The following is a 25,253-nucleotide window of genomic DNA, read 5'->3' as shown; positions in this document are numbered from 1 at the left end:
GCTGAGATGGAGGGGTAAACCCATGTCCGAAGGAGCAAGTCAGGATAAGGAGTGCTGCTGGGCTGGAGGGACAGACATTTCCTGAAGCTAGAGATCCCAGCCTCACCAACCCCCAAGCAAGGAGTCCTGCTCCAGTGGGGGCAAGGGGTGCCCTGTGGCTTTGGTCCCGGAGGCAAGGCCGGGCAGTGGGCTCATCCTCATTCTTTGGGCTACACCCATTTTCCCTCCCTCTCTCCTCTGTCCCTCCAGGTCCTGCAAACCAGTCCCATTACTGGAAGGGCCTTGGGGGGAAAGGGGGAGTAGGGGGACAGGGCCTGTGCTCAGGAGGGGAGTGAAGCTGCACATGGCTATCAGGGCACACTAATGTGGGCTGGTGCATGCATGATGTATGGGTGGGAAGGTGAGAGTTCTATTTGCAGGCGGTGGTCAGAGCTACGGACCTTACAGTGGCAGGCAGCCTCCCCCCCCCAACACATGCGCGCGCACACGCACACACACACAGAGCTGTGCCTCTCTTTCAGTCTCCCACCCCACCCCACCCCACCCCAAGCTTCCAGGACAGGAAGAAGAGAAGGAGAGCAGAAGGACAGAGGCTTCGGGGGACCGGGTGCAGGGAGTGCCTCACACATGTGGTTGCGTGTGTGAGGTTCTTCGGTGGCGCTGTCACAGATTGGGTGTGCAGGAGAGTGGGGGGGAGCCAGCAACCCCTGGGTTTTTGCGCACAGGAGGGAGAGGGTTGAAACCGGCCAGTTGCCTCTCTGGGGACAACGGGACCTACAGCATTTCATGTTGCTGCTGCAGGGCTTCACTGACCACCTGGAGAGAGAAGCAGGGGAGAGAGAGAAAAGTGAGAGGTTAAGAGAAAGAGTGAGTAAGAAAAAACCTGGCTACCCCAGGTGCCTGCTGCTTCTAAACTAGCTGAGCCCTATGAAGCTCACTCCCACCTGAGGGATCTACACTACTGCTTTTAAAGCGCTTTAAAGCACTTTGAAAACGTTTTGAAACCTGTATATGCAGTGTGCCCTGGGCCCCAACAGTTGTCAAAACTGTTATAAAGTGCTTTAAAGCAGTAGTGTAGATCCCCCCCCCCCCGGTATTTCCCATTCTCCTGCAAGTCCCTATCTCTGCAAGGCCAGGTCATCCACAGCTCCAAGGGAAAAAGAAAGCCAGCCAGGAGTTGACGTGTCCCTGCTAACCCCATTTTCCCTACATCCCACCCCCAGTAGGTCTCACGTCTAAAGGGCATGGCTGTTCCCAGAGCCCAAGAAACAAACAAAAAGAAGCATGGGACCCAGATTTCGAGCCCACTCTGGTTTCCCCACTGCCTCCCAATCCAACCTCCCCAGGGCCTGCAGGCCTGCCCTGCTCACCTCCCCATCACGTGTCTCAATGGTTTTGATGGTCACTGTTTTCTTGGTGTGGACCTCAGAGCCTCGCTGCTCTGGACTGGTTTCTGTGGGGCAGAAAGAGACATCAACTGGTGAGGGTTGTGCTCTGGGGAGCAGGGTGAAAGGAGAGGGAGCCCAATCGGCCAAAACCAGAGCACAAGGCTGAGGGCCTTTTCCTCCTAGAACAGGCTCACTCTGAGTTCAAGGGGCACTAACAGAGGCACACCTTCCATACGGCCATTCGCATATACACATATACAGCAAAGACACAGTGGTTGTGTTCAGAATACATCTTAAACCACAGCTTTAACCATGGTGAATAAAGCAAAAAAGCCGTATTCACCATGGTTAAAGCCATGGTTTAAGGTGTCTTCTGAACACAGCCAGGTTTATGTGAGCACCCCACTCTTGCCTGCCTACAAGGTCCCTTGTTTAATATTTGACACACATTAATGTTTGTATCATCTCATGTATTCATAGAGAAAGCCATCAGATTATGGAAAACAGAGAAAAAGGAGCCCGTCTGCTTCCCTGTCCTCTTCCTGCTCTCCCTTCCTCTTCTCCAATGCATGTTGTTATATGCATGTTGGCAGAACCTGCCAAAATATCACAAAACAGTGAGCAAGCTTTTGAGTTCTACAGAACTCTTAATCAGGCTGGATATTATACAAAGAGGATTGTAGGGAAGCTGACTTGGAGTTAAAGCCATAAAGCCAGGTTCTGACACCCACCCACCAGCCTTCAGCCTTTTTGTGTAACACCCAGCATGATGAAGAGTTCTGGAGACTTCAAAAGCTTGCTTTAGGGTGGATTCCTGCATTGAGCAGGGGGTTGGACTCGATGGCCTTGTAGGCCTCTTCCAACTCTGCTATTCTATGATTTTGTGACATTTGGCTGGTCCTAGTAAAGGTATTGCCTATGGTGACCAACTGTCAGGATTTCCCCGGATTTTGTTCTTTCCATAGTGTCAGGGGGGATTTTCTATAATTTTCAATAATGTCCTGGAATGACACACCTTCCCCTTTAAGGCTGCCATTAGTATGGCAGGAGGGAATGACATGCTTTCTTGAGGCACAGCATTCCCCCACCCCGAGCTCTACTTGAGGTCTTAAAGGGGAAAGTGGGTCATTCATGGACATTATAGAAAAGGCCCCAATTGGAGTGGATGGTGGTAGTGCAGAATGAAATCCTTTCCCCTCCTCCACTCCAATCGGGTTCTTTAAGGTGGCGGGGGAATAACGTACTTTCTGCAGGACTCAGAAAGCTGCTATCCCACACACACACTAGGTGTCCTCTTTTTTGGTTTCCCAAATATGGTCACCCTAGTATTGCCCTTCCGTGGAGAGGAATTTTCTTATGGCCTAATAAGGCTCCCTTTGCTTGTTGCATTCTTATATGTGCATTCACACATAATACTGATGCAAAAACTTTTTTGCTACCTCGAATATTCATGAAGACACACAGAGAGCTCCATCAGATGAGTGTTTTATTGCACGTTTGTTACTGGGCACTCACGGATTTTTGCAGGTCCCTCTCATGGTGTCGTCTGCCTCCCACCCCTTCTAACCTGCTTCGTATGACAAAATAAACATCCCAGTAAGTCCGACTTATATTATAAAGACAAACGTTGCCATTAAGCAGCATGATCAAAATGGGCCACTGAATGGGCCGCGTGCACATTGTTGACTTCCTCTTTCGAAAGAGGAAGTAATGAGGGACAAATGCGTGGGCGGAGAAGTGACGGTAAGCAAACACGATTTCCCTCCATGTGATGATGCTCAGTGTAACACAGGTGCAGTGGGATGCTCAATACCAGGAATGGTAGAAGATAGGTTGGGATCAACAGATAGATCTCTGGCAGATTTGCAGTAGATCACCAAAGGTTGCTGACTCCCAGTTGGTTAACAATAGCAGCAACTAAAAAGTTCCCACACCTCACTAAATTAAGGGTGCAAACTGGCTGGGGAATGCTGGGAGCTGTAAAGCTTTTTCTATCTAAATGTACATAGGATTGTACTCTACTTTGCTGAAAAAGAATGCTTGGAGGGAAAACCAGGATAGGATTTTTGTGTGAAAGGACTTGGTTGTGGTACTAATCACAAATTCCTGGGCTGAGCATGTGCTCAGAGCCACCCTCCTCCTCCACAACTCATAGCAAATGCGGTACCTATGCCCATCTGAGCCACTATTTTGCACCTGGCTGCACCTGGTTGGTGGATCTCAGGCTTCTAATAAACTGCAAATAGATCCTGCAGGTCTGAAGTCTGCCCATCTTTGCTCAATACATCTCACTAGCATGCAACTGCATGTATTGTTTTATCTACCCCATTTACAGACCACCTCGCTCCTTGCTCAAGCACTTTCCTACTCAATGCTCATCTCAAAACCAGGGAGCAAGCAACAGACGCCATGCTTATATCAGGCAACCCCCGCCTGCCCTTCCCAACCAAATAAAACACTGCTTGTAGGAGCCAAATATGCCAAAGCAAACCAACCCCAATCCCAGCTGCTAGCTCTGCCTGATATTTCTGCAGCAGCCAAAGCAGAGCTTGGAGTCAATACTGGAATTACAACAGCTTGGGTTTGAACCATTGCCAAAGAAACTGTTTGAATAACCTATTGCTGATAGAAGGTCTTTCAAAAAGAACATCAATTGGGCTGAAGAGCTTCACTCTCATTTAGAACATGGAATTGGATGTTTATATGTTGTGAGCTCCTTATCAATATTTTGGTATAGAAGTAAAGGAATGGTGACAGTACATAGGAAAATGTTATATCACATTGAATCTTAGCCTTTGTAATATACTTTTTATAAATTAGAGTTTGTTGTTGCTTTGACATAATTTCTGAAAAGTCCTGGTGATCTTGGACAATATTTGGCAATATTTCTCCCTCTATGGGCTCCTCTGATTGGCCACTTATGGAAGTCTGAGGGTCCAATACACGATGTTGTCAATGACCAAGACGTCTCCTGTGCTATCCCATGGAAAACCCACTATTAACCCCCCCACACACACACACAATGTGGTAATATCCAGGAAAAGCGGGATCTTCTGCCACAAGTAGTGCTGTCCCAATGGAAGTGAACGGAGCATGCTGATAGGGTATTCAATTCAAACCAAGTGGTTGCCCCTCTACTCCCATATAATGCAGCCCATAACAATCGCACAAAAAAAGCAGAAGCCTAGCTACAATTATCCATGCTCTGATAACCTCTCGTTTGGATTACTGCAATGCGTTATACGTGGGGCTGCCTTTGAAAATGGTCTGGAAGCTTCAGCTGGTACAAAACAGGGCAGCCCGTTTACTAACAGGGACTGGCTGGCGAGATCACATTACGCCAGTCCTTTTACAACTTCATTGGCTGCCAGTCCAGGTCCAGGCCCGATTCAAAGTGCTGGTATTGACATTTAAAGCCCTAAATGGTTTGGGGCCAGGTTATTTGAAGGAACGCCTCCTCCCATATGTACCTGCCCGGACCTTAAGATCATCTACAGGGGCCCTTCTCCGTGAGCCCCTGCCAAAGGAAGTGAGGCAGGTGGCTACTAGGAGGAGGGCTTTCTCCAATATGGCACCCCGGTTGTGGAATGAGCTCCCCAGAGAGGTCCGCCTGGCGCCTACACTGTACTCCTTTCGTCGCCAGCTGAAGACCTTTTTATTCACTCAATATTTTAACACTTAATTTTAACTTAAATTTTAATTTTACTGTTTTAACTCTGTATTTTAATCTTATATCAATTTTGCTGCGTGGTTTTATCCTGGTTGTGCTTTTTATACTGTATTTTGTATTTGTGCTTTTAACCTGTTGGTTGTTTTATGATGGTTTTAATTTTTGTGAGCCGCCCAGAGAGCTTCGGCTATTGGGCGGTATAAAAATGTAATAAATAAATAAATAAAATAAATAAGCACAAAGCCCTAGTGAGGTAACACAATTTCCCTTTAATGTAGAGGCCCTACGTTACTTACCTCGGAAGTTGATTGCAGAAAAAGTCTGGATTGGCAGTGAAATTCTACATGGAAAAGAAGGCAGTGAAGAATCAGTCCAGCCACTAGTTCCTTACTGCTCTCAGGCTGCCTTTGCTCAAACAGCCCGACACAACAATCACTAAGCCCCTCCCCTTCTCTTTGTGAAACTGAACAGACTTGTCATGTTTTTCAAAACCTCCTGCCTTCTTGGGAGATAATAACTAAGTAATCTACAAAGCTTTATTCAAGCAATAAACATCTCTTCCCACCTGAAGAGAGTCTAATCTCTAGGAACTTCCCCCTAGGCAAAACTATGCAAACTAAGCGAGACAATTGTCCTTTCAGGAACAATGGAAAGTTTTTTCTCAAGATGCGTTAACTTCAGAGAGACTAGTTTTGAGGCAGCTTCTGACGGACGCAAGCCAGGCCGACTTTCACTCGTTTTCTTTTAGCTCCGCCCGTTTTAGTCTGCGGCGTACTCTAGTATCGGCTAACTTCTCCATGCTCTCTCCCTCTGAAGAATGTTGGCTTCTCACTGACTGTGTATTATTTGCTGTTGACGAAATAAGCTCTGGAGAGGGTTCACTCCCAGCTGGTGAAGAGCTCATGAGAGCTTTCTCCCCCACTGGTACAGGCTGGTTTGTTTCTGGTGCCGATCCCTCTACTTCATAGTCTGATTCTGACTGATCACTTGAAACACCTTCTTCCAATCCAGGGGGAGCAGAGCTAGACATGACAAGACTATACTCCATTTGCTTGCTTACTGGAAGGTTGTTTCCAGTCCTCTTGTCATAATTGCTCTAATTCTGCCTATTATCATTATTATTGTTGTTGTTGTTGTTGTTGTTGTTATTATTATTATTATTATCCCGCCTTTTTCCCAGTACTGGGACTCAGATATTGGTGCCAGCAGGCCAAAATATTCAGCAAAAGGAAACTAAAGCCCCCTGAGAGACTAACTAGTCTATTTCTTTCCTAGGTGATGGTTATCATCAGATGTCACAACAGAGGAGTGAAATCCCTTCCCTGTTACTACTTTCCTGCTAAATTTATCTATTTAAAATATTTCTTGACTGTTACCAAACGTAAGGATTACAATGGGCTTTTGTGCTGCAGCAGTACACTAGGACCTCCTGATCAGCTGTTCGAAATGTGTTGCCTGTCGTTCCTCAAAGGAAAGTTTCTATGGGCTTATACAGGGGTGCTTCTAGATGAGGCTTTAATCATGTCATTGATTTGCCTCATTCACAAATTGTATGGGTTTTCCCACCACACCTTCCATTCCCCCCCTCCCACAGCAGATCATCCATTAAGGAGAAAAAGAATGGAGCAGGGGCACAATCCCTTCTGACTGGTAGCGCTGGAAGCCCTCCACCTGGAAGGACCCCTGTGCCCCAAGGAGCACCACGTGCTATACCTACACCAGACAGCACTCACCGGCTCTCTTCACCCTCCAGCAGCTTGCGGTAAGTGGCAATCTCGACATCAAGCGCCATCTTGACATTGAGCAGGTCCTGGTACTCGCGCAGGTGCCGGGCCATCTCATCTTTCAAGTGTCGGATCTCCTCTTCAAGCCGCTGGATAGTGTCCTGGTAGGTGCTAGCCTCGCCAGCAAAGCGTTCCTCCATCTCCCTCATCTGCCTCATCAAGGAGTCATTCTGGAGGCAAAAAAGCAGGAGTCAGCACTTCAAAGCCGTAGGAGAACAAGAGGGACATGGTTGCAGTTTCCCTCCGCCCCACCCACCCCCCGATCTCTTTGTTCTCTGGTTACTGTCACCTGATGGAAACAGTGACTGCAGGATGGGGGCAAGGGGGCAGCCATCTTGAATGAGGAAGAAAATGAAAGAACTGAACCAGAGGCCTGAGGGGGAAGGCGACGGTGGTGATGGAAACAGTGACTGCAGGATGGGGGCAAGGGGACAGCCATCTTGAATGAGGAAGAAAATGAAAGAACTGAACCGGAGGCCTGAGGGGGAAGGCGACAGTGGTGATGGAAACAGTGACTGCAGGATGGGGGCAAGGGGACAGCCATCTTGAATGAGGAAGAAAATGAAAGAACTGAACCGGAGGCCTGAGGGGGAAGGCGACGGTGGTGATGGAAACAGTGACTGCAGGATGGGGGCAAGGGGGCAGCCATCTTGAATGAGGAAGAAAATGAAAGAACTGAACCGGAGGCCTGAGGGGGAAGGCGACGGTGGTGGTTGGCCCCTAAGGAACAGGGTGGCCACTTACAAATCGCCCCGAAAGAGGAAATGCATCCGCCCCAAAAGAGGACAGGAAATTGCGCAACATTCGCATGTGCTAATTTTTTATGTATAGAGGCAAATGTAGAAATAGTTGTTTTGATTTTAATAGAAATACAGTACATCTCAGCATAAGGGTGGCCTGCCTGCGTGCCTGCTCAGTCTGCTGGCCAGGTGCTACCTGCTGATGGGCAACAATCCTTATGGTCCTTTATCTTTAAACCAGAATTGGACCGGGCAGCCCTTCAAATAGAGGATGCCTTCAAAAAGAGGATGCCCCTCTGAAAAAGAGGACACATGGGCTGGATCTAAACTACTGCTTTAAAGTGCTTTATAACAGTTTTGACAACTGTATATGGAGTGTGTCCTGGGCCTCAACAGTTGTCAAAACTGTTATAAAGCGCTTTAAAGCAGTAGTGTAGATCCCGCCATGGCCATCCTAGGAAGGAGGTAAGATTCAGCAAGCCATAACTTCCACTCCAGTCCTGAGAAGAGCAATTTTGTAGCTAGTGAGAGGGGGGACAGGGACACCTCCAGCATGTTGAATACAAGGAAGTGCGAAACGGATCCTTCATATGAACATAGGAAGATGCCTTATGCTGACTCAGATCATTAGTCCATTTATAGTAGTGCTGTCTATTTTGTCTGGCAAAGATACCAGTCTTTCCTTGTCCAGCTACCTGAGGTCCTTGAATTAGGGAAGCTGGACCTTGAACCTGGGGCCTCATCCATGCAACGCGTGTGTTCTATCACTGAGCCATCAGCCTTCCTTAAGAGGCCGGGAGCGGCATCTTCATCATCAGTCAGCAGTGCGGAAATGCGGCTGCTCCCCAACCCTGATAAAAAAGGGCTCCTTGGTGTTTCATTTTTGCACAGCCTCTTAAGCACTGGGAGCAATTATCACAGGGAGCGAAGCACCAAAATTACTCAACCCTTGGATTCTTAATCTGACCCCACCGCCAACTTGTGCTTGGACCTCACCGTGCCCTTGAGTGCATCAATCTCACAAGTGAATGACTGGATCTGGTGTCGGTATTCCATCATCTCTTGCTTGGCTTGGCGCAGTGCATCGTTGTTCTTATTTGCTGCCTGGGTCAGGTCAGTCACCTATATGCAAAGAAAAGGGCCGGGGGGCGGGAGCAGAGAGAGACAGTGAGAGAAGGTACACATGTGCAGATGAATGTGAGAGAAGCACCCTCTGTCATGCCATGAGTAAGAACATATGAAGTGCCCTGCTGGATCAGACCAAGGGTCCATCTAGTCCAGCACTCTGTTCACACAGCTGTTGACCAGGGACCAACAAGGCAGGACACGGTGCAACAGCACCCTCCCACCCATGTTCCCCAGTGATGGGCCAGCGCAAACCTCCGCCAGGCCCTCAGCCAATGCAAGCCTACCTTAGACTTGTACCATTCCTCAGCCTCTGTGATGTTCTTTGCAGCAATGGTCTCATATTGGGCACGGATATCACGCAGTGCTGCTGTCAGGTCTGGCTTCGATATGTCCATCTCCACCTGGACTTGCTGCTCTTGCAGCTGTGATTGCAGCTCTCGGATTTCCTGGGGGAGCCAAAGCCAGCGCAGGATCAGGACCAGTGCCACAGGGCTAGATTAAAAGTCTACTAGCATGGTGACATGTACCCCATGGTCCTGCATCACCTCCACCACCAACTCCATTTTTTTCCTATAATGTTTGCCCTTATAGTGAAATCCCAGTTTGCGTTCCTACTTAATCACCACCCTCCGTGCTCAATACCCACCCCCTTTCTCACCTCCCCTACTGGGAAGTACTGAGCCAGAAGGACCTTTTGAAGAAAGATACACACTTACCTCCTCATGAACCTTTTTGAGGAATGCAATTTCTTCCTGCAAGGATTCAATACGCCTCTCCAAGTCAATACGGGCCAGGGTGGCTGCATCGACATCCTGGAAGGGCAGAGAAAGGGGGAGATGAACTCAGTGGTAGAAGATGTGAGAGACGTGCCCCTGTCACATGAGGACAACTTTTTTTGAGGAAAGGAGTTGAGCTAAGCTGCTATTTAACTACATGCTTCTGGAAAAGGCATGGAGCTGCGGTTCATAGAATCATAGAATAGCAGAGTTGGAAGGGGCCTACAAGGCCATCGAGTCCAACTCCCTGGTCAATGCAGGAACCCACCCTAAAGCATCCCTGACAGATGGTTGTCCAGTTGCCTTTTGAAAGCCTCTAGTGTGGGAGACACACACACACCGGATCTCTACCAGGCTCTGGGAGCCTGGCCAATTGAAACCCTGTAGGAAGTTCCAACGGCCCAGGAAATGAGTGGGAAGAGCCACCACTCAGGACCAATTCACATGATTCTTGAACAAAGGGCCCTGTCACTCATTTCCTAACAGCCATCTAGATTCTGGCACACATGCCTACACCAAGGCAACTGCTGGAGCACTCTCTCCAAAGCTCAGTGTCAACCTTAGCTAATGGGAACAGAACGGTGGTGGCACATGTCAACAGGCATTTCGCCATAGGCACCCTGGAATGGCTGAAAACATCAGCCCAGACTGAAAATAGGGGTCCAGCCACACACCCAAGGATCACACATGCCCAACAAGTTGCACAAAAATATATACGAAACAGCAGGGGGCACTGGATTAATGCAAGAGTGGCGCAAAACTCCGGTAAGAAACTGAGAAGGTGATAGAAGGGGTGTTAGCGGAAGAGAAACTGTATACCTTCTCAGAGGCTGTGAGTGCTACTTAAAAGAGAGCTTTGCTGTCAAGGATGAATTGCCAAAGAAGCCAAGCAGGCCTCCTTCGGAGAGAGGGACCAGTGGCTTTGGACAGAACAAGCCTCACTCCGCCTCCTGAAGAGCATTTTTCTTAGCTCACCCACAACAGTGGGAGCATCGTAAGTGAGGGTTGAACTTACAGCTCTGAAAGCGGCTAAGTTGTTCTCTGCTTCCTCCTTGAGAAGAATTTCCTCCTGCAGCCTGGGAGAGCAAGGGAGAAGGAATGGATGTCAGACAATACAGACAGACAAATCAGAGAAGACTCTTAAAGGCCTGAATATAGAGCCCTGCTTTTCACATGTCCCCGGCTGTGGCTCCCTTGAAGCTCTGGGAGTAATGGATGCATCTGGAATGGGCAATTCCCCTGCATTCCGGGGGGTGGGGTGGGGTCTGGCTGGAGGCCAGGCTGGGCTAGGAGCAGGAACGTGCCCTCTCATTGCCTGTTATAGTCAAGCCTCCAGCACAAAGGCATGAGCTCACTGATGGATAATGCACACTCCCCATTTCCTTTTAGGGTAGCGGAGCTTTGCAACAGGAAGCCAGGCTGGAGCAGGAGCCAGAGACAGGCAGAGCAGCAGCATGGGAAAGTGCTGGGAGGGAGGGGCCCCCAATCTCTGATTTTAAGAGAGAGACCCTGGCTCTGCCCTGCCCAGCCTGGGATCCTGGGAAATAGCAGTGGCCTGGTATGAGGTGTGAAGATATGCAGACAGCTGGAATGCTGCCGAGGTGCTAGAATGCCAGGGATGGTCTTCCAGGTGTTTTGACATGGAAGAAGAAGAAGAAATGTGGCATCACTTGGAGATTTACACACAAAGGGCAGGCTGTGGGTGTCATGGCTGTGGAGTTTGGCTACTCTGGCCCCAGACAGCACTGGGCTACAGTTCCTAGCAAATTATTCTGGCATCTCCTCCTCTTCCTTCTGACTATATCGAAGTGCATATGCACACACCTACTTACAATATCTGTCTTTAAGCGGTAGCAGCATCGAGGCTTCAACTCCAGACTGTTCAATTGTCTGGACAAAACTCCCTATGACTATGACTGCCACCAGCTCCCACTTTTGCAATGCCAGCAGGGCTTGCGGTGGCTGACCTTCAGTACAGGACTCTTGCCTAACCCTAACCTGTCTCTATCCTTCTTTATGAGGTCTGAGGGCAAATGCTGCAAACACATGGCCTCAGCATTATGTGTAGGGCTGTCTGGGGGAATACCTCTGAATGAAACAGATGGACTGCAGTCCAACCAGGATTATAGTGAGGCTCTGTCAGAGCATTAAGCAAAGGGTCCGGTTTGTCTTTTACTGCAAAGACCCAAAGAATGATTTGTATAGTTCACTAAGCTGTCCTGGGTCCCATGAGGCTATTCCTGTGCAGCCTAGGGAAAGGTCTTTGCTCCCTGGGACACTCTTGTCAAGATTTCTCCCTTCTCATCCTTCTGAAACGCCAGAATTTCCTGTCAACGCGCCTGACTTTGCTGGCTCAGCGTTCCCTGCTTCCGGCTTGGGCCAGTTGTGCCCTGCCTGTCACAAGGCAGCTAAATCAGGAGGAGAAAAGTTGGAGCCTCAAGCAGGCCACTGGCACAGTGTGAGGGACTAGGCCTCGTCATCGTTCCTGAAGGAGGGTGCCAGGATCCCTCCCCCTCAAGGGGTGAATTTTCTAATAGGCTATTTAATCCTTCTTACCCCTGGCCTGTTGTAATAGCATTACCCAGAATCACTGTTACCCGGAAGAGTGCTGGGGGCTGAAGGATTCCATACCTTAGTACTTGGTGCTGCTTTAACCCACTTGTAGGCGTGGAGCTGGCTTTATTTTTCTCCCTATTTTGTCTCATGCTCACTAGATTTTTTTTGGGGGGCAATCACAACCCTTCAGATATTGCTCTCAGAATACACTTCTACATATTCTGTATCCCCAGTTGAGGAATAATTATGAGCGTTGCCACCTTTCTTTTCCCCCTCCTCACAGTGGCTGTAACTGTAAACGCTGCATGACAGGTAGAAATTTAGCAGGTGTGGCTTTCCCAGTCACTGCATTTCAGTGCCAAAATAGCTGCACGTTGACTTTTTGTGTTCTGTGCAGCTGCTAATAGCTCCACTCCTCCTCTACTTGCATAGCTACCCCTTCATAGCAGGGATCTTGCAGGATGTGTTGATGTAGGGAGTGAGGCCAGAATAAGATGACCTCCAGGGACTGGAGCTTGCCCCGATAACTTTAATACTTTTCCGCTGAAGAGCTAGAAGACTGGTTGTGGCACCAAGAAATGAATAAGGGTTTAGGGAATTAAAGGTGTGCTGGATAAGTTAGTATCCTCACAACTATACCTGCTTTAGATCATCAGTGTAATTCATCAAGGTTGAGAGCAGAGCCTGGAAGCGGGATCCTATTACCATCCCACAAATACCTACTATTTGTGTACATGTTTGTAGCATCAAGTCGGAGCTAGTTATTTTTAAAAGATTTCTAACCCACCTTATACCCAAAGCTCGGGCTAAGAGTAACCATATTTTCTTATTGCAATTTGTCCTTACACTAATTCTTTGAAGTAGGTCAGTATCATGGCCATTTTATAGGCTTGAGAACATTGGCTGTTAAATCTGGAGTAAGTCATGGAGTGGCAGGCTGAGTGTTGGGTCATAAACAGACAGTTTGCAAAGGGCAGGGGAAAGGCCTAAGAATGACCCCAGGAATAAGAGACAAACTAAGAGCAAAGTGCTCCATCTGTTCAGTTTATCAAAGGAAAGGTCAAGACATGATCTGATAAGGACAGTAAGCAGCAATTTAGAGGGTGAGTGTCAAATGGTTTTAAGGACCTTTTTCTCAGAGAAGGTGGAACAGGCACCGTTGGCTAGGATTTCAAGCTAGGTTCCCATGAGTAATCAAACTCCATTGTCTGATGCAGAAGCATTAACCACTACCTGCATATGTGTGTGTATGGTATAGATAGGCACACACGTGTTCAATTTTCCATACACTCCTGATCCAAGCAGGGCTTTAACAAACTTAATGTTGTCCACTTAATCCAATAAAAGAAGAAGGGGATTCCTTGGCATGGAGACAGATGAAGTCTCAATAGTGTCCTTCAAATGTATGACTCTGAACTGTGTCCTTCAGATGTATGACTGACTGAACCACTGTAAAATCTGTGAAAGTCCTTATAATCCAGATCTCAGACTGAAATAGTTACTTTTAAACCTGAATAGGCCTCTTTAAAATGAAGATCTCTGACCAATGGCTATGCTGGCTGGGAATTATGGGAGTTGCAGTCCAACACATCTGGAGGCCACCAGGTTGGGAAAGGCTGATCTATGTTAAGACCAAACTGTCTGGGCTTTCTTAAGGTTATGCAGCCTGAAAAAAGGCCCCACAGTGAGAGGCTGGTATGGCAGGGAAGGTATTACCATCACTGGACACACCCTGGAACTCTGTTCTAAGAATAAGTCACTTGTCAATGAGTCCTGGAGCCTATATGTGGAGGAGATACTTTGATGTGCCTCAGGAGGAGGAGGGCCATTACCCACCAGTCTTGGACATAACACAACCCAGGAACATCAAGCATTTTGCAAACCTCAGGTTTCCCATTGGGCCCCCAAAATCTGCTTTGCAAAGGATGGAGGAGCTTCTCTCCATCGCCATGGAGGGAGTATAGTAAGTTACCTTCCATAAAGGTGGCTAGAGCCTTGAGCAAGGACTGGTAGGGGTAGTGGAGGTCATAGTGGTGGCAACATCAAGGCAGAGCATAGGCAGCTTGGGGAGAAGAGCAACATCAGGGTAAAAAATACCCCATGCATAGGCAAGTCATGCTCTCCAAGGTCCTAGCAAAGGGTGGCATGAGATAGGTGAGAGTGTGTTGCCTTTTGGAAGGCCAGGGAGATGAATCTGCCCTGCTGTGGCTTCTGCATCCCTGCCCTGTTTACTCCACCTCTGATCAGGGAAGCAGCATACCTATTCAGAACCAAGAAACAACCCCAGAGATTCAACTAAGCATGGGCAAGGAGAGACAGGCTTAGGGAAGCTGCATGGCCACAAGGACCTCAAATCTCACCTCTGCTTCAGCTTCTGGAGGTCATCGAGCAGGTTGTCCCTCTCCACGTCGACACGGGCCCGCTGGCTGGTCAGCAGCTCCACCTGACGCCGCAGCTCCCTCAACTCCTCTTCGTAGATCTCGGCGATCCGTGTGGGCTCCTTGCCCTTGAGCCGGTTGACTTCAGCCACCATGATGGCATTCTGCTGCTCCAGGTACCGCACCTTCTCAATGTAGTTGGCGAAGCGATCGTTGAGCTCCTGCAGCTCCACCTTCTCGTTGGTCCGCGTCTGCAGGAACTCCTGATTCATGGCATCAGCCAGGGAGAAGTCCAGGACCTCGCCAGCACCATGGTAGGCTGAGCGCAGCGGGGCCGAGTAGCTGGCTCGGAAGCTGGATAGGCTGGGTGGCGCAGCGCTTCGGGACACTTGGTAGACCCGAGAGGAGACTGAGCTAGCAGAGGAGCCCTTGCTGCCAAAGGAGGCACGCGGGAAGGAAGGCGAGGCTGACCCAGCCCCAGCCCCACCAAAGGTACGGCGGTAAGAGGAAAGCCGTTGGCTGGAGGAGTAGGACTGGCTCATGGTGGCGGCTGGACAAGGTGGAGGCAGAAAGGTAACAGCTGCTCTGGGTGAGCAAGTCAGAGTCGGGACGAGGATCTGAGCTCTGGCTATTTGTATCTCTGGAGGCGTAACGTCATCCAGCTGTCCCCTCCCCACTTCCCCCAACACTTCAGCTCCCGGTTTGGAACAGCTGTGGATTCCTCAGTGAGAAAGCTCTCGGGGGCTTGGACAGGGAGATAGATCATGGCAGCAAGCAAGTCATGGGATGCAATAGTTCCGATCCGCTTGGCAAGAGCTGAGGATAGGCCCAGGACATGGCCCTGGGCCTAGAGGGTGATGATCAAGAGATATGAAGGCAGAGTGAGGTGGGTTTATGGAAAATAATGCCAGGTTTCGAAAGTGGAAGGGCTGAGAGGAGGTCACTGAAGGAGTAGAACTGTCTTGGCGAAGGAAAATTCTTTCCGAAGTGAAAACAGCTACACAGGGAACAGAGGAAAAGAAGCCAGGGATATATTTGGAAATTTAAATCCCACCATAGCAAAAATAATTAAACATAAACTAATTAAAATCTCAGTGTGTGTGTGTGTGTGTCACACACACACACACACACACACTAAAAGTTTGGGCAAGAAAGTGAGTTCCATGGAGAGAAGTGAAGCCAAACCATTTATTAAAGCGGCCAAATATCTCCCAGAGTAGTGGAAGCCTCTTTAACCCTATATGTAATACAAGTACTAGGGAATGGACCAGATGGTTTCCTAGGACCATTGCCAATTTACAGAGTATAATGCAGCCAGTGGCCACCCTGGAGGCTAGATCACATGCATTCCCTTAAAGCAGGGTCACTGGTGGTGGTGAGGCTGGGGGGATGAAGTGAAGAGAGTAAGGAAGCCTATTTGGTGGCAGAAGTTGTCTTCCACTGCCCTTTGCCCCTGGCTGAAAAAGCTCTTTCTAGTGAGCAAGAGGATGTGTTTTCCCAGATGGCCCAAACACATTGCAACTCTTAAAGTGAATTCATCTCACAGTGTCCAAAGGGCACTGCAATCCCCCTGGTTTGGATTAAGGAACCAAAAATAAGCCATATACCTTTGGGGGAAAGGGGGAGATCAGAACGGGGTACCCTGCCTAGCTACTACCCCCTCTCCCAGTTTGGGGCTGAGTCACTTTCAATTTCCTAGCAAGATAACCGGAGCCTGCCGTGAGTCACCCTGTTTATCCATGTGCCCAGAATGGAGCCAGCCAGTGATGTCAGAGGCTATACTCCGTGAGTCCCCTCCCCTGTGCATTCCCCAGGTGGCAGCCACTAAACCTAAATAGCCCTGCTGCTATGCCGCCTGTCAAGAGTGCTATTCAGAGCCAGTGGGGAGGAGGGCCGCTCAAAGGGATGTTAACCCTTTCTGCCCCTGGGGAGGTAAGAAGAGCTGTGCTGGAGAAGACCAAAGGCCTGCCTAGCCCACCACTCCATCCCCATAGTAGCGAAACAGGTGCCACTGAGATGTCCACAAGTAGGACGTTGGGACAATAGCTCCCTCCCACTCGTGCGGTCTCGGATCTTGGAGGTAGCATATACCCATCATGATTAGTAGCCATTAAGAGCCTTATCTTCCATGAACTGGTTTAATTCCCCTTTAAAACCATCTAAACTGGTGGCCATCACTACATCTGGTGGAAACAAATTTGACAGCTTAACTATGATGCCTGTCTTGAATCTCCCACCATTCAGCTGCATGGGATGAAGGTTATCTCTATCCACTTTCTCCATGCTGGGGGTTAGGAACCTTTTTCTTCCCATGGGCTGAGCTGCCTCTGGACAACCACACCAGGGGATTTACCCCACCCCAGCAATTAGGCTTTTTAAAAGCCTCCGTTGGCACCAATGGAGGCTTTGTAAAAGCCATTCCAGTAGGGAGATAATGTTTTGAGGAGGGGTTGCAGTATTGGGTAAGGGTGGGTGAGATCTTCCCTCCCCAGCAGTGATTCCCCCCCCAAAAAAATGCCGCCCCACATTTTGCACCAATGGAGGCTTTTTAAAAAGCCTAAGAGTGCAATCCTATGCATGTTTAGACAGAAAAAAGCACTACAGCTCCCAGCATGGTGGGAGTTGTAAGACCTTTTTCTGTGTAAACGTGTGTAGGATTGTGCCTTAAATGCAAGGTGGTGGTGGTGCCACCAGCAGCAGCAGGAAAAAAATATTTTCTCTCTGATCAGAGATCACAGATTTCCTCTGCCTGAAGTAGAAGGAAAGGGGCCTGGGAGAGAAAGTGACAGGCTGGATGGGGCCTCTCTGTGGGCCATAGCCAGCCCAGAGGCCAATGGTTCCCTATCCCTGCTTTATCCCAGGCATAAGTTTATACACCACAGAAACCTAGATCTGGAAGGGTCCTCAAAGGCCATGCAGTCCAACCCCCTGTCAATGCAAGAGATGTACTGCGAGAGCATCTCTGATAGGTGGCCATTCAGGATCTGCTGAAACCTACAATGAAGGAGAGTAGTCTATCTACTACTTGCCTTTTCTCTAAATGAAAAAAGCCCTAAATGTTACAACCTTTCTTCACAAGGGAGTTGCTTCAGGCCCCTGATTATTTTGGTTATTGCCTGTTTCTGCACCTTTTCTACTTTTGCCATACCCTTTTTGAAGTATAGGTGACCAGAACTGTATACAGTACTCCAAGTGTGGCTGTGTCACACTAAAAATTAATGTCTAAAATCATTACAATATTGGCAGCTTTGCAGCAACCGATAGCATGGAGTGTCAGCAGCGTGCTGCAGTTTCCTGTGCTCCAAAGTGTGTGGCGTGATCAATCATCACACTGACTGTGACACCATCTCCTCTTCCTGCACAGCTCACTGGGACTGCCAGACTAAGAAGAGGCATTCCGAAGTGATGGTGCCTGAAATAAGGCACCCTCATTATATTCTATGGGACTGTAATGTTCTGAAAATGGAGTGGGGAATCCCATTAGTAACTGCATTTGCAAAACACAAGAATATGCAGAGTAATGTCCTTTATCCCCACCCCACTTAGTGATTTAAAATTCTTGAAGCAAGTTTTGAGTAAGACAGGGAAAGATTCTTGGCTGGATTCCAACCTGTGTTACCCACTCAGCTGCATTCCTTTGTAAATGCTTTTCTACACGAGCCATTTATTGTGCACTTGTCATTCCCTACTCATGGGCCATTTCTACACCTGCCTTTTTCCCCAGGATCATCCCAGGATCATTCCTGTGCATCCAAATGACTCACAGGATCCTGGGAGCAGACAGGGACAATCCCTCCATTTTCCTGGGATAATCCTGAAGTGTAGAAAGGGTCATGGTTGCTTTTGGGTTCTTTAAACAATGTTGTGATCTCCAGTTTCACTCCTGGGTCTAAAGAACACTTTCAGTGAGATTTGTTAGAGCAAGAAAAATGCAGTATTTCATTGTGAAAGCAAAAGAAACCACTTTTTTCACTTCTGTATTTGCACTGTACTGCAGTGCCACCTAGAGGTTATGTAACAGAAAAGTAGGAAAGGAAACTCTCCTTGTGTAGTGCCCAGATCTCAATTCTGCAAGAAAACTGAAACTGGATACAGCAATTAAGAACTGATTAATGACCTAGTGTATAAAAGCTCCAGATGTATCAGTCTTCCATTGAAATGAATGGAATTTTAAAGTGGCCAGATCACCACCTGTAAAATGGCCAACCCAGGACAAATGGGCAATTTTTAAAACAAAGTAACTTGTGCCTTTGGTACGCAGAGACTTTGGAACCCCAGACTAGCAAGACTCGTCATCACCATCATCATCAGTTTTTATCTCATGATCCACCAGTGTGTTTTTCATTTAAGAACATAAGAGCCAGGCTGGATCAGCCACAAGGGGCCATCTAGTTCAGCATTCTGTTCGCATAGTGGCCAATCAGCTCCCTATGGAAAGCCCACAATTTGAAACCTCAGACTAGCAAAAGCGTGAGTCAGCCCTATTTGATGACCATTGAAAGAAATGCTGTCTCTACTTTTAAGTAGAAAATATTTCCCCTGGTCTTGCCTTAGGCTACCATGTGTCACCAACACCTCATGGAGTTCTAGATCTTCAATACCCTCAACAGTACTAGAGATTGGTTTGCTACATGGAGCCAAACCATAAAAGGTTAGTGACTTCCCTTCTGTCCGAAAAAGAAGAAGACAAGAAACCAGATCATAATAAGCTGCGCAAACAAGTTAATATGAAAGAGAGGTACAAAGAATCAGAATAAGACTAAAATAAAAATCTCTCTCATGCACACACAGGACAGATGAAAAACACAGTTGCTTACATACAATGCTTAATCTATACAAAATCCACAGTGATCAGACATGAGTGCATTAGGATCCGGCTGCAGTTCAGATTACATTGTACAGGACTCCCACTCTAGGCAATTATACCCTTCCTGTGTTCTGAACCCTGACCTCCGGTACAGCAGTAGCTATTACTTCCTTTCTCGGCAATGAGCTTCCTTGACCTAGGTGATGTCATACCCTTTTATTGTCTTCCCAAACGCCAAAATTAAATCCTCTCTCCATCCCACACTTTCCCTTCCCTCTGTGACATCACAACACATTCCAGGAGTTGGCATAGTGGAAAGCCTCTTCTGAAAATGCAAAACCTTTCAAATTGAGAGGAAATGCTTGGTGGGGGGAGTGGGGGGTGGGGGGGTAGGGTAAAATGAAGTTAGGAAGGCAAGCCACACTCCATATCCTATTATGCAGGAGCTGTGGTTAAACAGGAGTAAGCACAAGGTGTAGCCAATTTCTGGAGGACTACCGAAAGGCCTGCTGGTTGCTGGGATGCTTGCAAAGTAAGTTGGACAGGTTCACCTTGGTCTCATCCAACAAAGCACTCATGTTTTAGAGTGTCATCACACGGGTGGGGGGTGGAATCACGTTTCCTTACCGTTGCTTCTCTGTCCGTGTGTTTGTCCCTCATTACTTCCTCTTTTGAAAGAGGAAGTCAACAATGTGCACGTGTCCCATTCAGTGGGCCATTTTGATCCCACTGCTTCTCCTGCACACAGCAGGGGATAGAGGCAACGTCCATCTTTAAAAATAAGCCAGACTTACTGGGGTGGGTTTTTTATGGCGCAAATAAGGCTAGAAGGGGCAGGAGGCTCACGGGAGACAGACATTGTGAGAGGGACCCGTGAAAATCCGTGTGTGCCCAGTAACGAGCATGCAATAAAACGCTTGTCAGATGGAGTTCTTAGAGAAAGAGTACGTACTCAAGATCACTTGACACAGATTAGTTACGTTGGGAAAGCCTAAGTATGCACTCCTGCTTTGTAAATCACAAGATGTAGCGAAGGCCACCAATTTAGATGGCCTTAAAAGGCAGTTAGATGAATTCATGAAGGATAAGGCTATCAGTGGCTATTAGTCATGATGGCTCTGTATTACTTCCAGTATCAGAGACAGCATGCTTCTCAATAGCAGTTGCTGAGGAACACAAGCAAGTGGATGTTGAATTGTGCTTATGTCCTGCTTGTGGGCTTCCCATAGGCATTGGGTTGGCCATTGTGTGAACAGAATGCTGAACTAGATGGACCGTTGGTCTGATCCAGCATGGCTCTGCTTATGTTCATATGTTCTTAAATGAAAAACACACTGGTGGATCATGGGATAAAAATTTATGATGATGCCAATGATGATGATGCCAACAACAACAACAAACAGGCCATACAAGACTGATATGGTAGATAATAGCTTGTGGGATGACACTAGGTTCCCCATGAACCATGAGGGAACATGTTAACTAAACATTACTGTCAAATCCATTATAAATACAATTATAGTGTTGTATTGGTTTTAATTGATTTTAATGCTTTTATTAATACTTCATATAAAGGTTTTAGCGATTTGTATGTATTTTAATTGTATTTTAATGTATATTATAATGTACTTTGTGAATCACTTAGAGATTTTTTAAATATATCCAGTGGTATATAAATTTATTAAGTAATAATAAAATAATATAATAAATATAAGCTTTAAAATTAGAGTTCTGGACCATAGGCCTTGCTCCTACCCCACACTCTCCATCCTTTGTCACTGCACATTGCAGAGTAAGGTTCCAATGGAACATAAGCTGAGTTTCAAGGACCGTTGTCCTCCATTGCTTTTTGTCTCTCCAAGGAACCCCCAAACACCGTTTGGAAAACCAATACTGTGTTCGGTGACAAATGCAGGGAGTATTTAGACGAGAGAAGTAGAGCTGGTTGGAAAGCTTGAAATGTGAGTGATATGAAGAAAGATGGACCAAACTGGGATTGTTAAGCTAATGCAAGATCACCACCAGAAAAGGACCAGGAAAGGTAGCCAGGAAATGTGTTTACTTTGTTTGAGTCCTTTGCCACTTATTTGTTTGTCTTTAGCCAACTCTTGTGTATATTTGTTATAATTCCCCCCTCTCCCCCGCCCCTGAAAGATAGCTGTTCCAGATGGCAACAGGTGCCAATATTAGGCAAACCACCCTTAGGGTGGTTGCCATTTTCATGGAGAGAAGAGCAGCCTAGAGCAGGCTTCTCCAACCTGGTGCCCTCCAGATGCTTTGGACTGTAATCCCTGACCCTTGGCTTTGCAGGCTGGGGCTGATGGGAGTTGTTGACTAAAACATGTAGAAGGCACCAGTTTGGGGAGGGCTTCTCTAGGTGGCTCTTCTCTCCATGAAAATGGCAATGTGCAAGGCTGAGAGTGAGTCCAGTATTTGTGTATCAGCCCAGCCTCTGTCCATAGCATTGTTAATATCCCCCCTCCCCATGCCTTCAGTTGTGACCCAGACGGCAACTACCCTCTGCTAATTGCTTCCCCACATCCTGAATCTCCCTTCTTTTCCTCCCTCGGTTGGAGCACCTCCAAGAAGAGGCTAAGGTTGGCCTCATCCCACTGCTGCAGCCTGCGCCTTCTTCCCTGACTGTAAAAGGGAAGGTATTTCCAGATGGGGATTGTCTCATCCTGACATTATGCGGGAGGTGGAATTGATGGAGAAAACCGAGCACAAGCAGCAAAACAGCTACCGTTACCAGCACCCCTTCCCATTCAACCACAATGCCTGCCTGCCTTCTCCACAGCTTCCCTCCAGCCTTGGCCTCTGCATGCCCCCTCACTAACCTTTTCTATCTCTCCCTCTGCTCTTAGCCCCCTAAACACAAGTCCCCCCCCCCAAATAAGGAATTACAGGATTGTAAAGGCAGCTAAAATACTGACACTGTTTTCAATGCAGCTTTAAGAACTAAAGAGATCCTTCAGAAGAACTGCCAGCCTGGAGACTGGATAAATATGTGAGAGCTAATGAAGTGATGGAAGCTTTATTGTTTGCTCTGTAATAAAAAAACAATAATATAGCCTTATATAGTTACAACAAGCAATTGTGTTCTCTGTGTTTTTCATAACTCAGTTCCACTGAAGCAAAGATATGCAACTAAGCAAGGAGATATTATTGATGTGTGATAATTGGTGTGCATTACGGCTCTCACTATGATTTATGGGTGGTTGGGTGGGTTGCAGCTGATTGAGCGGCAAGATCATAATTTTCGGTGATGTGTCTGAAGGCCACTCTGCATACCTAAGCTTCTGGACAAGAAGCTCTGGATTTGTTTAATTGTTGGAGAACTTTTGCAAATGTTCAGGGAAGGAAAGCCAGTCTAACCTAGAGACCAAAGAAAAATAGTTGTTTAATTGTAAGTACAGGATTTTATGTCCTGAGAGGAACATGAAGGGACACTCTGACATGGTTTCTTGAAATAAATTAAATTGCCTGTTATGGACTTCAGCAGCCTTTCCTTTTTAACAAATTCATATTGCTTTTTCCATTTCAGCTTTTTGGAGTTTTGTTCTTTTAAGGAGCCGTTTCTCCAACCGCCCGCCCACCGGCATACTATTCACTCAATATTTTTTTTTAAAAAAATCTTTATTCTACATTTTCTTGGTTTATGTGTACATTATTACCCTGCTGAATGCTTGATTTGTAAACAGTGAGTTCGGAGGGTGAAGAGGATTCAACCAAGGATGCTATTTAGAGAGGTCAGGGATGGAAGTACCTTGTTTATCTTGTCCCTGCCCCAATGTATCAGACTTGTCTTGATGAAGGGTTTGCCCTGGGGTGGCTTTGCAGTAGCGGCAGGTCATCTACATGACGCAGCCACCATTGCAAAGCCATCCGGGGGCAAACCCCGGAAACTCTGCTGAAAAGAAGATGAGCGCTTACCCCGACATTTTTTCATTGGAGGTGTGTCACAGCCGATAGCGCCCCCTGATTGGTCACCATCGGCTTTGACAGGGAAGGGGGCAGACTTCCAGGATCTCAGGAGAGCCCCGTGCTCTGTGGTAAATAAATAAATAAATAAATAAATAAATAAATAAATAAATAATCAGGGGGAGGGGAAGAGGAATGGGGCCTGCGCCTCTGTAAAAATAAAAATGGGGGGGGAGGAATGGGGCCAGTTCCTCCCCCCACCCTGATTTTTTTATTTTTTTATTATCTATATCTGCGCAGCTTTGCAGAAAGAGATAGATACATACATAAATAAATAAATAAATAAATAAATAAATAAATAAATAAAATACTGGGGGGGGGACGGGCAGCCAGAGGGAGGAGAGGTGGTTAGGGTGCCCTGCGTTCCTCTCCTTGCCCTCCTTTGGCTGTCTTATTCCTCCTCCATCCCTCCCGGTGCTCAGCACCCAGCAGGAAGTTTGCACTTGCGTTCCTTCCCATGCAGATGCCGGGAAGGAACACAAGTGCGGGAGCTGGGGGCCTCACAGCACCACAGCACCGCCGTCAAGACGGGGGCCACAAGTGATTAATCCTTTAGACAGGGGTATTGGTTTTCTTTTGACCTGAGCCTGGGCTGAGTACCTTTTTGGAAAAGCACGGCTGAAAGCAAAAGGGGTGGGCCAGCATATTTTAGCTGACAGCTCTTACTGCCAGTAACTAAGGCTCTTAAAATGGGGTGGGGAGGTGCTGGTGCATAAAAGACAGGAAACCACCAAACGATCAGTGGTTGGGGGAAAGGGGATGGAGCCAGAGGAAGTGGGGGCTGGATTTGCCCTCCAGGTCTGAGGTGCTGTGCCCCTGCATTAAATGAACTTTTAAAATGAAGCACGTTCACCATTCTTGCCAGCTCTCCAACCCTTCCAAATGGCATGAGTGCCTATACATGCAAGGAGGAACGTGTTTTCTTGGGGCCCAGTTAAGAAAAGAAAGGGCTCAGGGTGGGTCACAGAGCCCCAAGAAGGTGGAGACGGCATGGGCGGGTGCAGATGGAGCCTGTGGTAGCACAAGCACTACAACTGCTGGTGTCATTATTTCTATCTACTCCCTGGGATTTGGAAACCGGGGAAGAGTCAGCGAGGAGGAGGAGGAGGAGGACGGGGGAAGGGGGAAGGGAAGAGGAGTCGTAATGAGAGCTGATGACAGCCACACCCCATCCAGGCAGCACATCCCAGCGCCAGGGAGACGCAGTGCAAACCGGCTGCTTTCAGTTGGGGCTGATTTAGGGTGGGTAACCAAGCTAAACGTGTCCATCATAGTGTTGGCCAGGTGCGGGAGGATGAAATGACAGGTGGCAAATGTGGACTGAGTGTGGAGCACTGATCTTCTCTAAGCGCCCATGTGGCTTTCATGGCAGTCTTCCTTTCCTTTCTGGCTCCTATCCTCACCGGTGCCCTGTATGTAGGTTAATGGCTGCACCAGCAAGGGAGCTGTCTGAAGGGAGAGGCATGACATGCTTATAAATGTGAGAGGAAATATGTTATGTCTGAAACCATAGTTTTTCTTTGTGTCCACAAATAAACACTTCCCTGTAATGGTAATATTACTCCTGTGGATAAAATGGGATTACTCCATGGATGCTACCCTAAGCTCCCTGGAGGATACAAATGTGAGAAATATATAAATGCATTTCTCACCACTGAATTACTCCACGGCAAGCTCCTAATAATACTTACGTAAAGGGAAGTTATCCTGGCAGCATCTAAAGGTGTTATTTCATTTGTACAAGGCAGAGAGTAAGGCTGATGCCTCTTAGGGTGATTTGGCTGCTTTAGTGTTATTAAATGATTTAGCTATTCACCCTTGGAGTCACTCACAAGAGCAGTGAAAGTTGGGGGTCCCACCACAATTTCTAGGAGCAACTGATCCTCCCTGTTACAGATGTTGCTGCTGCAGTATTCCACATTGCTCGTCTTCTTTGAATTAAAACATTTGAGCAAATATTTGTGTAGAATATTTATATTTTCCAAATATTTCAAAGCAATGTGCAACATAAAAAGGTACACAAATAAAACGAAGCAAGGAAAAAG

General features: G+C 47.4%; 1 protein-coding gene across 1 annotated transcript; it reads right to left on the bottom strand.

The window, feature by feature from the left end:
- Positions 1-654: 654 nt before the first annotated feature.
- DES (desmin) lies at positions 655-15,038 on the bottom strand. The gene is made up of 9 exons (XM_063116800.1): positions 14,403-15,038; positions 10,502-10,562; positions 9,427-9,522; positions 8,995-9,156; positions 8,579-8,704; positions 6,792-7,012; positions 5,355-5,398; positions 1,371-1,453; positions 655-816 (listed from the first exon to the last, which is right to left on the bottom strand). Exons 1-9 carry the CDS (start codon positions 14,960-14,962, stop codon positions 775-777), a joined length of 1,395 nt encoding a protein of 464 aa, XP_062972870.1. The 5' UTR covers positions 14,963-15,038; the 3' UTR covers positions 655-774.
- Between the last annotated feature and the right edge of the window lie 10,215 nt (positions 15,039-25,253).

This window comes from Elgaria multicarinata, chromosome 2 (assembly GCF_023053635.1).
Source record: "Elgaria multicarinata webbii isolate HBS135686 ecotype San Diego chromosome 2, rElgMul1.1.pri, whole genome shotgun sequence".
NCBI lineage: Eukaryota > Metazoa > Chordata > Lepidosauria > Squamata > Anguidae > Elgaria > Elgaria multicarinata.
The sequence above is the reverse complement of the archived record's forward strand: the minus strand, read 5'-3'. Positions and strand labels throughout refer to the sequence as shown.

Bases quoted from the DNA above. Each gene is read 5' to 3' on its own strand.
- DES (XM_063116800.1), bottom strand. From the start codon at position 14,962: ATGAGCCAGTCCTACTCCTCCAGCCAACGGCTTTCCTCTTACCGCCGT. The intron at 9,157-9,426 runs GTAAGTGTGTAT...TGGCTCCCCCAG, and splicing joins TCAAAAAGGTTCATGAGGAG to GAAATCCGAGAGCTGCAATC. The intron at 817-1,370 runs GTGAGCAGGGCA...TTCTCTCTCCAG, and splicing joins TTGAGACACGTGATGGGGAG to GTGGTCAGTGAAGCCCTGCA.